Source organism: Nansenia antarctica, assembly GCF_963989245.1.
Source record: "Nansenia antarctica genome assembly, chromosome: 8".
NCBI lineage: Eukaryota > Metazoa > Chordata > Actinopteri > Argentiniformes > Microstomatidae > Nansenia > Nansenia antarctica.
The window spans coordinates 82,501-96,428 of record NC_137678.1 but is presented as its reverse complement, the minus strand read 5'-3'; the positions used below and the strand labels follow the sequence as shown (position 1 = coordinate 96,428).

Genomic DNA, 13,928 nt, shown 5'->3' with positions numbered 1-13,928 from the left:
CAGCCCAATAGAGCTCTCAGGTCTTCTGACGCTGGTTTTCTCTGTGTACCTGTACCACATGTATAAAAGAAGAGGTTTGGTGAGGCTGCGTTCTCATTTTAAGCACCCAAATTGTGGAATGCACTGCCAGTTTACATTAGGGATGCAACCTCAGCACATAATGTTCAAGTCAAGACTAAAAACCCATCTTTTTAATATTGCCTTTAAATTACAAAATAATCAAATTATGATTATATAATGATTAAAGCACTTTGAGCTGCAGGAAAAGCGCTATACAAATAAAGTTATTATTATTATTATTATTATTATTACTACAGTCTTGGAACATCACATGGTTGCAGCCATTTGTAACTAATACAAGTCTAATAAGAGACCCTAGGTTAGGGTTAGGGGAGTAGAGTTCCACAGATGCAGATGATGTTTTTGAGGAGTTCCTCTCAGAGGTGAAATGGAGGAAACGAAAAAGTGAAATGATTCTTCAGACAGGAAGTTGACGGTTGCGTTATTAGACAGCAGTTCCACATTCATCTGATCATTGTGTGTCTGTGTCCTCAGAGAGCAGCTAGCATACGGCTAGGAGGCTAGGTAAGAGGCTAGGTAAGAGGCCAGCTAGGAGGCTAGGTAAGAGGCTAGGAGGCTAGGTAGGAGGCTAGGAGGCTAGGTAGGGGAGGTGTCCCGTGATGACGTCCAGCCAGTGCGTGGGTGACCAGGGGGCCCAGGGGGAGCTGGGTGACCAGGGGGCCCAGGGGGAGCTGGGGGATGAGGAGTGCTGGCTGCAGCTAGAGGAGTACCGCCTGCTTCTGATCAAGGCCATCCAGCCAGGGCAGATCAGCCCGTACCTGAGGCAGTGCCGCGTGCTGAGCAGCGAGGACGAGGAGCAGATCCTCAACGACCCCAATCTGGTCACTCGCAGACGCAAAGTCGGTAAGAAACCCCACAGACCCCAACTACACACACTACTAAACCACACACACACACACACACACACACACACACTACTAAACCACACACACACACACACTACTAAACCACACACACACACACTACTAAACCACACACACACACACACACACACACTACTAAACCACACACACACACACACACACACACACACACACTACTAAACCACACACACACACACACACACACACACACTACTAAACCACACACACACACACACTACTAAACCACACACACACACACTACTAAACCACACACACACACACACACACTACTAAACCACACACACACACACACACACACACTACTAAACCACACACACACACACACACTACTAAACCACACACACACACACACTACTAAACCACACACACACACACACACACACACTACTAAACCACACACACACACACACACACTACTAAACCACACACACACACACACACACACTACTAAACCACACACACACACACACACACACACACTACTAAACCACACACACACACACACACACACACACACACACTACTAAACCACACACACACACACACACACACACACACACTACTAAACCACACACACACACACACTACTAAACCACACACACACACACACTACTAAACCACACACACACACACACACTACTACTAAACCACACACACACACACACTACTGAACCACACACACACACACACACACACACACACACACTACTAAACCACACACACACACTACTAAACCACACACACAGACACACACACACACACACACTACTAAACCACACACACAGACACACACACACACACACACACTGCTAAACCACACACACAGACACACACACACACACACTACTAAACCACACACACACACACACACACACACATAACTACTCAACCACACACACACACACACTACTACTACTACTAAACCAGACACACACTACTAAACTACACACACTGCTGGACACTCTCCAGAGTCTAACCCCTGACCCCTGACCCTGACCCTGCCAGGCGCCCTGCTGGACACGCTCCAGAGGACGGGGGTGAAGGGCTACGTGGCGTTCCTGGAGAGCCTGGAGCTGGACTACCCTCAGCTGTACCGCAAGATCACCGGCAAGGAGCCCGCCCGGGTCTTCTCCATCCTGGTGGGTGAGTAGAACCCAGAACCCTAACCCTGACCTGGACCAGAACAGAACCCCTAACCCTAACCTGGACCCCAACCCTAACCCTAACCTGAACCTGAACCCTAACCCTAACATGTGGAATCAACCAAGTCATGTCACATTGTTTGGAGATTTTCTTTTTGCCATAATCTACTTCTATATTATAAATCTGATGACTCATGGGTTTTAAGAGGGAGCGAGATAGAGAAGGGGGAGGGAGACAGAAAGAGAGGGGGGAGGGAGAGGGGGGTGGAGCCTACCTTTCTACCTTTCTACTGGAAGTTTCTGTCATGTGTTTCAGGGAGCAGGACAAGACTAGTGAAGCAGTCTGACTCCACTTCCCCCTGGTACACTTTCTCTACTATAAATAAATACATCAGAATAATAAAAGAGTCATTCTTCATTCAGATTCAGATCTGAATGGGGAAGCGTGTCCAAACCTGTGACTGGTACTGTATGTAGTGTTGTGTACAGACCAGGGTGCGTGACCATGGTCCTAGCATAGATGACTGTTTCTTATGATGACGGGTGGATAGATGATTCCCTTACTTAAACAAATGTATTTCTTGTACCGTAAGTCGCTTTGGATAAAGGTGTCTGCTAAATGCCAAAAATGTAAATATAAACTAAGACTTGAGGCTGTTTTGAGAGCAAAGGGAGGCCAGTCTCAGTATAGTGTTGCTAATAAAGTTTTTGGAGTGTAAATGTAACAATCATTAATTGTAACTAAAAACAGCTTTACAAGTTACGGGTTTATGTAATTTAGGGTTAGGGTTAGGGTTAGGGTTAGGGTTAGGGTTAGGAGGGTTAGGGTTAGGGTTAGGGTTAGGGTTAGGGTTAGGGTTAGGGCAGGGGTGGGCAAACCTTTTGGTTCAGGGGCCACAATGAGTTTTAACATTAACAGAAGGGCCGGGCCAGTAGCAGATGGATGGTTTGGAGTGTTTGTGTGAACTAATATAAGATGTAAGTAAAGAAAACGTACCTTCAATTTCAGTGGGAACAGTTGGTCACCCTTTTTTGTCAGTGCATCAAAGTTTGGTGTCAGTTTGGTTGTGGCAATTCTCAGGACAGATCTGAGGTGTTCATCTGTTAACTGGGATCTGTGGCGTGATTTGTTGATGTTCATCACGCTGAATGTCTGCTCACACACGTAGGTAGAGCCAAACAACACCAGCATTCTCTGTGCCATCTCCCTAATGTTTGGAAACTTGGCTTCGCTTAGTGAAGCATAAAATTCATTCAGTTTAAGGGAGTTGAACTTCTCCTTTAAGACAGAGTCACATTGAAGATCAATGCGGTGCTGTTTCATAGTCTTGTGACAGGGGACATGACAACAGCTGAAGTAACTTGTACATTTTTTCTAAATCAGAGAACCGACAGCAGAATTCTCTGTGCAGGTCGTCCAGTGATTTGCTGTATTTCTTCACATGTCGAGGGGCCTCTTTCAGCGTCGCTAGTGTGGGGAAATGAGCTAATCCACAGCAAAGCAAAATCACAAAGCCAATCTGCGTCGCTCAGCTCAGGAAAGTCGTCGGCTTTGCTGATTAACTAAAGAAATGAGCTAATCTCCCCTTTGAGCTCCCACACTCGTTGACATACTTTCCCCAAACGTAACCAGCGGACATGAGAGTGGTAAAGCAAGTCTGATGATCAGCATCAGTTCAACTTAATAAATTGACGATGCTGAAGACCCCTCGCTCGTATAAAGTTAACAACTTTTACGACTGTCTTCACTACATGATCAAGCTGCAATACAGACTTACACAGGGCTTCCTGATGGATTATGCAGTGTAGGAAAATTACATCCAGCTCAGGGTTTTCCTCTTTCACCTTATCCTGGATTCTTTTCAGCATCCCAACTTTTTTTCCTGTTAAGTTTGGCGCTCCGTCTGTGGTGACATTGGCAAGTTTACACCACGGCAGCTTCAGTCTCTCTGTCATACAAGTCCTCTCCTCGTATTGTCCCCTTTAGAGATTCCATGGTCAAACATTCCTGTTATCTCAAAATTGTCATTAATCCCTCTGATCCCTGCTGAGCAGTGTCTTTTACGTCGTTACTTTCGTCCAGTGCTAACGAATATAACTTTCTACGTGATAAACACATTTTTTCTAATTTGTTTTTGCTCTCTGGACACAAGAGACCTGCTGTCTCTACCATGCATTCTTTCAAAAACTCCCCTTCGGAGAAAGGCTTGCTGGATACCTATGGGCTGCCAACCTCTGAGCAGTAGCCGCCCGTTCTTGTGTTGACTGTTTGCTAGCGTAGTTAGCATACTTGGTGGAAAACAGTTTCTTGGCAAATACGACACACAGCCTTTGATCGGACTTCGGTGAAAAAATATTTAGCTGTCCACTCCTCATAAACACTTGGCACTCACTGTCAACTTTTCTTTTCTTTGGTCCACTCATTGTTACAGAAGGGCTCAATGCAGCAAACAATAGCAAAGGTGAGTTAGAGAGGACAGACCAGACTCAGTACAGGTGAGTCAGAGAGGACAGACCAGACTCAGTAAAGGTGAGTTAGAGAGGACAGACCAGACTCAGTACAGGTGAGTCAGAGAGGACAGACCAGACTCAGTACAGGTGAGTCAGAGAGGACAGACCAGACTCAGTACAGGTGAGTCAGAGAGGACAGACCAGACTCAGTACAGGTGAGTTAGAGAGGACAGACCAGACTCAGTACAGGTGAGTCAGAGAGGACAGACCAGACTCAGTACAGGTGAGTCAGAGAGGACAGACCAGACTCAGTACAGGTGAGTCAGAGAGGACAGACCAGACTCAGTACAGGTGAGTTAGAGAGGACAGACCAGACTAGGTGAGTCAGAGAGGACAGACCAGACTCAGTACAGGTGAGTCAGAGAGGACAGACCAGACTCAGTACAGGTGAGTTAGAGAGGACAGACCAGACTCAGTACAGGTGAGTTAGAGAGGACAGACCAGACTCAGTACAGGTGAGTTAGAGAGGACAGACCAGACTCAGTACAGGTGAGTTAGAGAGGACAGACCAGACTCAGTACAGGTGAGTCAGAGAGGACAGACCAGACTCAGTACAGGTGAGTTAGAGAGGACAGACCAGACTCAGTACAGGTGAGTCAGAGAGGATAGACCAGACTCAGTAAAGGTGAGTCAGAGAGGACAGACCAGACTCAGTACAGGTGAGTCAGAGAGGACAGACCAGACTCAGTACAGGTGAGTTAGAGAGGACAGACCAGACTCAGTACAGGTGAGTCAGAGAGGACAGACCAGACTCAGTACAGGTGAGTCAGAGAGGACAGACCAGACTCAGTACAGGTGAGTCAGAGAGGACAGACCAGACTCAGTACAGGTGAGTCAGAGAGGACAGACCAGACTCAGTACAGGTGAGTCAGAGAGGACAGACCAGACTCAGTAAAGGTGAGTCAGAGAGGACAGACTCAGTACAGGTGAGTCAGAGAGGACAGACCAGACTCAGTACAGGTGAGTTAGAGAGGACAGACCAGACTCAGTACAGGTGAGTTAGAGAGGACAGACCAGACTCAGTACAGGTGAGTTAGAGAGGACAGACCAGACTCAGTACAGGTGAGTCAGAGAGGACAGACCAGACTCAGTACAGGTGAGTTAGAGAGGACAGACCAGACTCAGTACAGGTGAGTCAGAGAGGACAGACTCAGTACAGGTGAGTCAGAGAGGATAGACCAGACTCAGTACAGGTGAGTTAGAGAGGACAGACCAGACTCAGTACAGGTGAGTTAGAGAGGACAGACCAGACTCAGTACAGGTGAGTTAGAGAGGACAGACCAGACTAGGTGAGTCAGAGAGGACAGACCAGACTCAGTACAGGTGAGTCAGAGAGGACAGACCAGACTCAGTACAGGTGAGTCAGAGAGGACAGACCAGACTCAGTAAAGGTGAGTTAGAGAGGACAGACCAGACTCAGTACAGGTGAGTCAGAGAGGACAGACCAGACTCAGTACAGGTGAGTCAGAGAGGACAGACCAGACTCAGTACAGGTGAGTCAGAGAGGACAGACCAGACTCAGTACAGGTGAGTCAGAGAGGACAGACCAGACTCAGTACAGGTGAGTTAGAGAGGACAGACCAGACTCAGTACAGGTGAGTCAGAGAGGACAGACCAGACTCAGTACAGGTGAGTCAGAGAGGACAGACCAGACTCAGTACAGGTGAGTCAGAGAGGACAGACCAGACTCAGTACAGGTGAGTTAGAGAGGACAGACCAGACTAGGTGAGTCAGAGAGGACAGACCAGACTCAGTACAGGTGAGTCAGAGAGGACAGACCAGACTCAGTACAGGTGAGTTAGAGAGGACAGACCAGACTCAGTACAGGTGAGTTAGAGAGGACAGACCAGACTCAGTACAGGTGAGTTAGAGAGGACAGACCAGACTCAGTACAGGTGAGTTAGAGAGGACAGACCAGACTCAGTACAGGTGAGTCAGAGAGGACAGACCAGACTCAGTACAGGTGAGTTAGAGAGGACAGACCAGACTCAGTACAGGTGAGTCAGAGAGGATAGACCAGACTCAGTAAAGGTGAGTCAGAGAGGACAGACCAGACTCAGTACAGGTGAGTCAGAGAGGACAGACCAGACTCAGTACAGGTGAGTTAGAGAGGACAGACCAGACTCAGTACAGGTGAGTCAGAGAGGACAGACCAGACTCAGTACAGGTGAGTCAGAGAGGACAGACCAGACTCAGTACAGGTGAGTCAGAGAGGACAGACCAGACTCAGTACAGGTGAGTCAGAGAGGACAGACCAGACTCAGTACAGGTGAGTCAGAGAGGACAGACCAGACTCAGTAAAGGTGAGTCAGAGAGGACAGACTCAGTACAGGTGAGTCAGAGAGGACAGACCAGACTCAGTACAGGTGAGTTAGAGAGGACAGACCAGACTCAGTACAGGTGAGTTAGAGAGGACAGACCAGACTCAGTACAGGTGAGTTAGAGAGGACAGACCAGACTCAGTACAGGTGAGTCAGAGAGGACAGACCAGACTCAGTACAGGTGAGTTAGAGAGGACAGACCAGACTCAGTACAGGTGAGTCAGAGAGGACAGACTCAGTACAGGTGAGTCAGAGAGGATAGACCAGACTCAGTACAGGTGAGTTAGAGAGGACAGACCAGACTCAGTACAGGTGAGTTAGAGAGGACAGACCAGACTCAGTACAGGTGAGTTAGAGAGGACAGACCAGACTAGGTGAGTCAGAGAGGACAGACCAGACTCAGTACAGGTGAGTCAGAGAGGACAGACCAGACTCAGTACAGGTGAGTCAGAGAGGACAGACCAGACTCAGTAAAGGTGAGTTAGAGAGGACAGACCAGACTCAGTACAGGTGAGTCAGAGAGGACAGACCAGACTCAGTACAGGTGAGTCAGAGAGGACAGACCAGACTCAGTACAGGTGAGTCAGAGAGGACAGACCAGACTCAGTACAGGTGAGTTAGAGAGGACAGACCAGACTCAGTACAGGTGAGTCAGAGAGGACAGACCAGACTCAGTACAGGTGAGTCAGAGAGGACAGACCAGACTCAGTACAGGTGAGTCAGAGAGGACAGACCAGACTCAGTACAGGTGAGTCAGAGAGGACAGACCAGACTCAGTACAGGTGAGTCAGAGAGGACAGACCAGACTCAGTACAGGTGAGTTAGAGAGGACAGACCAGACTAGGTGAGTCAGAGAGGACAGACCAGACTCAGTACAGGTGAGTTAGAGAGGACAGACCAGACTCAGTACAGGTGAGTTAGAGAGGACAGACCAGACTCAGTACAGGTGAGTTAGAGAGGACAGACCAGACTCAGTACAGGTGAGTTAGAGAGGACAGACCAGACTCAGTACAGGTGAGTTAGAGAGGACAGACCAGACTCAGTACAGGTGAGTTAGAGAGGACAGACCAGACTCAGTACAGGTGAGTCAGAGAGGACAGACCAGACTCAGTACAGGTGAGTTAGAGAGGACAGACCAGACTCAGTACAGGTGAGTCAGAGAGGACAGACCAGACTCAGTACAGGTGAGTCAGAGAGGACAGACCAGACTCAGTACAGGTGAGTCAGAGAGGACAGACCAGACTCAGTACAGGTGAGTCAGAGAGGACAGACCAGACTCAGTACAGGTGAGTCAGAGAGGATAGACCAGACTCAGTACAGGTGAGTCAGAGAGGACAGACCAGACTCAGTACAGGTGAGTCAGAGAGGACAGACTCAGTACAGGTGAGTCAGAGAGGATAGACCAGACTCAGTACAGGTGAGTTAGAGAGGACAGACCAGACTCAGTACAGGTGAGTCAGAGAGGACAGACTCAGTACAGGTGAGTCAGAGAGGATAGACCAGACTCAGTACAGGTGAGTTAGAGAGGACAGACCAGACTCAGTACAGGTGAGTTAGAGAGGACAGACCAGACTCAGTACAGGTGAGTTAGAGAGGACAGACCAGACTAGGTGAGTCAGAGAGGACAGACCAGACTCAGTACAGGTGAGTTAGAGAGGATAGACCAGACTCAGTACAGGTGAGTCAGAGAGGACAGACCAGACTCAGTACAGGTGAGTCAGAGAGGATAGACTCAGTACAGGTGAGTCAGAGAGGAGAGACCAGACTCAGTACAGGTGAGTCAGAGAGGACAGACTCAGTACAGGTGAGTTAGAGAGGATAGACCAGACTCAGTACAGGTGAGTTAGAGAGGATAGACCAGACTCAGTACAGGTGAGTCAGAGAGGACAGACCAGACTCAGTACAGGTGAGTCAGAGAGGACAGACCAGACTCAGTACAGGTGAGTCAGAGAGGACAGACCAGACTCAGTACAGGTGAGTCAGAGAGGACAGACCAGACTCAGTACAGGTGAGTTAGAGAGGACAGACCAGACTCAGTACAGGTGAGTTAGAGAGGACAGACCAGACTCAGTACAGGTGAGTTAGAGAGGACAGACCAGACTCAGTACAGGTGAGTCAGAGAGGACAGACCAGACTCAGTACAGGTGAGTTAGAGAGGACAGACCAGACTCAGTACAGGTGAGTCAGAGAGGATAGACCAGACTCAGTAAAGGTGAGTCAGAGAGGACAGACCAGACTCAGTACAGGTGAGTCAGAGAGGACAGACCAGACTCAGTACAGGTGAGTTAGAGAGGACAGACCAGACTCAGTACAGGTGAGTCAGAGAGGACAGACCAGACTCAGTACAGGTGAGTCAGAGAGGACAGACCAGACTCAGTACAGGTGAGTCAGAGAGGACAGACCAGACTCAGTACAGGTGAGTCAGAGAGGACAGACCAGACTCAGTACAGGTGAGTCAGAGAGGACAGACCAGACTCAGTAAAGGTGAGTCAGAGAGGACAGACTCAGTACAGGTGAGTCAGAGAGGACAGACCAGACTCAGTACAGGTGAGTTAGAGAGGACAGACCAGACTCAGTACAGGTGAGTTAGAGAGGACAGACCAGACTCAGTACAGGTGAGTTAGAGAGGACAGACCAGACTCAGTACAGGTGAGTCAGAGAGGACAGACCAGACTCAGTACAGGTGAGTTAGAGAGGACAGACCAGACTCAGTACAGGTGAGTCAGAGAGGACAGACTCAGTACAGGTGAGTCAGAGAGGATAGACCAGACTCAGTACAGGTGAGTTAGAGAGGACAGACCAGACTCAGTACAGGTGAGTTAGAGAGGACAGACCAGACTCAGTACAGGTGAGTTAGAGAGGACAGACCAGACTAGGTGAGTCAGAGAGGACAGACCAGACTCAGTACAGGTGAGTCAGAGAGGACAGACCAGACTCAGTACAGGTGAGTCAGAGAGGACAGACCAGACTCAGTAAAGGTGAGTTAGAGAGGACAGACCAGACTCAGTACAGGTGAGTCAGAGAGGACAGACCAGACTCAGTACAGGTGAGTCAGAGAGGACAGACCAGACTCAGTACAGGTGAGTCAGAGAGGACAGACCAGACTCAGTACAGGTGAGTTAGAGAGGACAGACCAGACTCAGTACAGGTGAGTCAGAGAGGACAGACCAGACTCAGTACAGGTGAGTCAGAGAGGACAGACCAGACTCAGTACAGGTGAGTCAGAGAGGACAGACCAGACTCAGTACAGGTGAGTCAGAGAGGACAGACCAGACTCAGTACAGGTGAGTCAGAGAGGACAGACCAGACTCAGTACAGGTGAGTTAGAGAGGACAGACCAGACTAGGTGAGTCAGAGAGGACAGACCAGACTCAGTACAGGTGAGTTAGAGAGGACAGACCAGACTCAGTACAGGTGAGTTAGAGAGGACAGACCAGACTCAGTACAGGTGAGTTAGAGAGGACAGACCAGACTCAGTACAGGTGAGTTAGAGAGGACAGACCAGACTCAGTACAGGTGAGTTAGAGAGGACAGACCAGACTCAGTACAGGTGAGTTAGAGAGGACAGACCAGACTCAGTACAGGTGAGTCAGAGAGGACAGACCAGACTCAGTACAGGTGAGTTAGAGAGGACAGACCAGACTCAGTACAGGTGAGTCAGAGAGGACAGACCAGACTCAGTACAGGTGAGTCAGAGAGGACAGACCAGACTCAGTACAGGTGAGTCAGAGAGGACAGACCAGACTCAGTACAGGTGAGTCAGAGAGGACAGACCAGACTCAGTACAGGTGAGTCAGAGAGGATAGACCAGACTCAGTACAGGTGAGTCAGAGAGGACAGACCAGACTCAGTACAGGTGAGTCAGAGAGGACAGACTCAGTACAGGTGAGTCAGAGAGGATAGACCAGACTCAGTACAGGTGAGTTAGAGAGGACAGACCAGACTCAGTACAGGTGAGTCAGAGAGGACAGACTCAGTACAGGTGAGTCAGAGAGGATAGACCAGACTCAGTACAGGTGAGTTAGAGAGGACAGACCAGACTCAGTACAGGTGAGTTAGAGAGGACAGACCAGACTCAGTACAGGTGAGTTAGAGAGGACAGACCAGACTAGGTGAGTCAGAGAGGACAGACCAGACTCAGTACAGGTGAGTTAGAGAGGATAGACCAGACTCAGTACAGGTGAGTCAGAGAGGACAGACCAGACTCAGTACAGGTGAGTCAGAGAGGATAGACTCAGTACAGGTGAGTCAGAGAGGAGAGACCAGACTCAGTACAGGTGAGTCAGAGAGGACAGACTCAGTACAGGTGAGTTAGAGAGGATAGACCAGACTCAGTACAGGTGAGTTAGAGAGGATAGACCAGACTCAGTACAGGTGAGTCAGAGAGGACAGACCAGACTCAGTACAGGTGAGTCAGAGAGGACAGACCAGACTCAGTACAGGTGAGTCAGAGAGGACAGACCAGACTCAGTACAGGTGAGTCAGAGAGGACAGACCAGACTCAGTACAGGTGAGTTAGAGAGGACAGACCAGACTCAGTACAGGTGAGTTAGAGAGGACAGACCAGACTCAGTACAGGTGAGTTAGAGAGGACAGACCAGACTCAGTACAGGTGAGTCAGAGAGGACAGACCAGACTCAGTACAGGTGAGTCAGAGAGGACAGACCAGACTCAGTACAGGTGAGTTAGAGAGGATAGACCAGACTCAGTACAGGTGAGTCAGAGAGGATAGACCAGACTCAGTACAGGTGAGTTAGAGAGGACAGACCAGACTCAGTACAGGTGAGTTAGAGAGGACAGACCAGACTCAGTACAGGTGAGTTAGAGAGGACAGACCAGACTCAGTACAGGTGAGTTAGAGAGGACAGACCAGACTCAGTACAGGTGAGTTAGAGAGGACAGACCAGACTCAGTACAGGTCAGTTGTGTCTGGAGTGCGCCATCTAGTGGGATCAGCTGAGACGCCAGGGTCTTTACTGTCATTTGGACAATTTTGTACCAATATTCGACGAGCCGGATTAAAAAGCCCAACAGACCGCATATGGCCCGCGGGCCGTAATTTGCCCATGCCTGGGTTAGGGGCCATGCCTGGGTTAGGGGGAGGAGCCATGCCTGGGTTAGGGGGAGGAGCCATGCCTGGGTTAGAGGGAGGAGCCATGCCTGGGTTAGGGGGAGGAGCCATGCCTGGGTTAGAGGGAGGAGCCATGCCTGGGTTAGGGGGAGGAGCCATGCCTGGGTTAGAGGGAGGAGCCATGCCTGGGTTAGGAGCCATGCCTGGGTTAGGAGCCATGCCTGGGTTAGGGGGAGGAGCCATGCCTGGGTTAGAGGGAGGAGCCATGCCTGGGTTAGGAGCCATGCCTGGGTTAGGAGCCATGCCTGGGTTAGGGGGAGGAGCCATGCCTGGGTTAGAGGGAGGAGCCATGCCTGGGTTAGGAGCCATGCCTGGGTTAGGAGCCATGCCTGGGTTAGGGGGAGGAGCCATGCCTGGGTTAGGGGGAGGAGCCATGCCTGGGTTAGGAGCCATGCCTGGGTTAGGAGCCATGCCTGGGTTAGAGGGAGGAGCCATGCCTGGGTTAGGGGGAGGAGCCATGCCTGGGTTAGAGGGAGGAGCCATGCCTGGGTTAGAGGGAGGACCTGGGTTAGAGGGAGGAGCCATGCCTGGGTTAGGGGGAGGAGCCATGCCTGGGTTAGAGGGAGGAGCCATGCCTGGGTTAGGGGGAGGAGCCATGCCTGGGTTAGGGGGAGGAGCCATGCCTGGGTTAGGGGGAGGAGCCATGCCTGGGTTAGGGGGAGGACCTGGGTTAGAGGGAGGAGCCATGCCTGGGTTAGGGGGAGGAGCCATGCCTGGGTTAGAGGGAGGAGCCATGCCTGGGTTAGGGGGAGGAGCCATGCCTGGGTTAGGGGGAGGAGCCATGCCTGGGTTAGAGGGAGGAGCCATGCCTGGGTTAGGAGCCATGCCTGGGTTAGAGGGAGGAGCCAGGCCTGGGTTAGGGGGAGGAGCCATGCCTGGTCAGCAGGATCGTTGTGATCTCCTGACACCATAAACATTTCTGGGCTTTTATCCTCCTCTCCATCCTCTCCACCCTCCTCTCCATCCTCTCCATCCTCTCCCCCCTCCTCTCCATCCTCTCCCCCCTCCTCTCCATCCTCTCCCACCTCTCCACCCTCCTCTCCATCCTCTCCCCCCTCTCCCCCCTCCTCTCCCTCCTCTTCCCTCCCCTCATCTCCTCCCCCCTCCTCTCCATCCTCTCCACCCTCTCCCCCCTCCTCTCCCTCCTCTTCCCTCCCCTCATCTCCTCCCCCCTCCTCTCCCTCCTCTTCCCTCCCCTCCCTCCCTCCCTCCCTCCCTCCCGTCCTCTCAGACACGGTGGGGGAGTCAGGGCTGACTCAGTTCCTGATGTCGGAGGTGTCGCGGCTGCAAAACGCCCTGAAGGAGGAGAGGAGGAGGAGACAGGAGGAGGAGGAGAGGAGGAGGGGGCAGGAGGAGGTCAGGGGTCAACAGCAGGCGCGCGTCCAGCGAATCAGGGTGAAGCGTGAGCGGCTGTGGGAGGAGCTTGGGCAGCTGAGGGAGGATAACTACGGGCTGATGCACGACGTGGCCAAGCTGAGTCAGGAGAAAAACAACGCCCTGATGACCTCCCGCGACCTCCAGATAGAGGTGACCTCTGACCCTGACCTGACCCTGACCTAGCCCTAACCCTGACCTGACCCTGACCTAGCCCTAACCCTGACCTGACCCAGACCTAACCCTGATGACCACCCGCGACCTCCAGATAGAGGTGACCTCTATATACCTGACCTAACCCTAACACTGACCCTAACACTGACCTAACCCTGACCTGACCCTAACCCTGACCTAACCCTGACCTAACCTAACCCTGACCTAACACTGACCCTAACCCTGACCTAACCCTGACCTAACCCTGACCTAACCCTGACCCTGACCTAACCCTGACCTAACCCTGACCTAACCCTGACCCTGACCTAAC

The 13,928-nt window shown here is 51.0% G+C and overlaps 1 protein-coding gene across 1 annotated transcript in view; it reads left to right on the top strand.

The window, feature by feature from the left end:
• Positions 1 to 680: 680 nt before the first annotated feature.
• Positions 681 to 13,928, top strand: part of LOC308163542 (caspase recruitment domain-containing protein 9-like) — a gene marked incomplete at both ends in the record, with an annotated part of 23,171 nt that continues 9,923 nt past the window's right edge. Inside the window, 3 exons of the mRNA XM_080537717.1 lie at positions 681 to 924; positions 1,971 to 2,108; positions 13,302 to 13,597. Coding sequence (XP_080393843.1) covers positions 681 to 924; positions 1,971 to 2,108; positions 13,302 to 13,597 — 678 coding nt within the window. The remainder of the gene's footprint in view (positions 925 to 1,970; positions 2,109 to 13,301; positions 13,598 to 13,928) is intronic.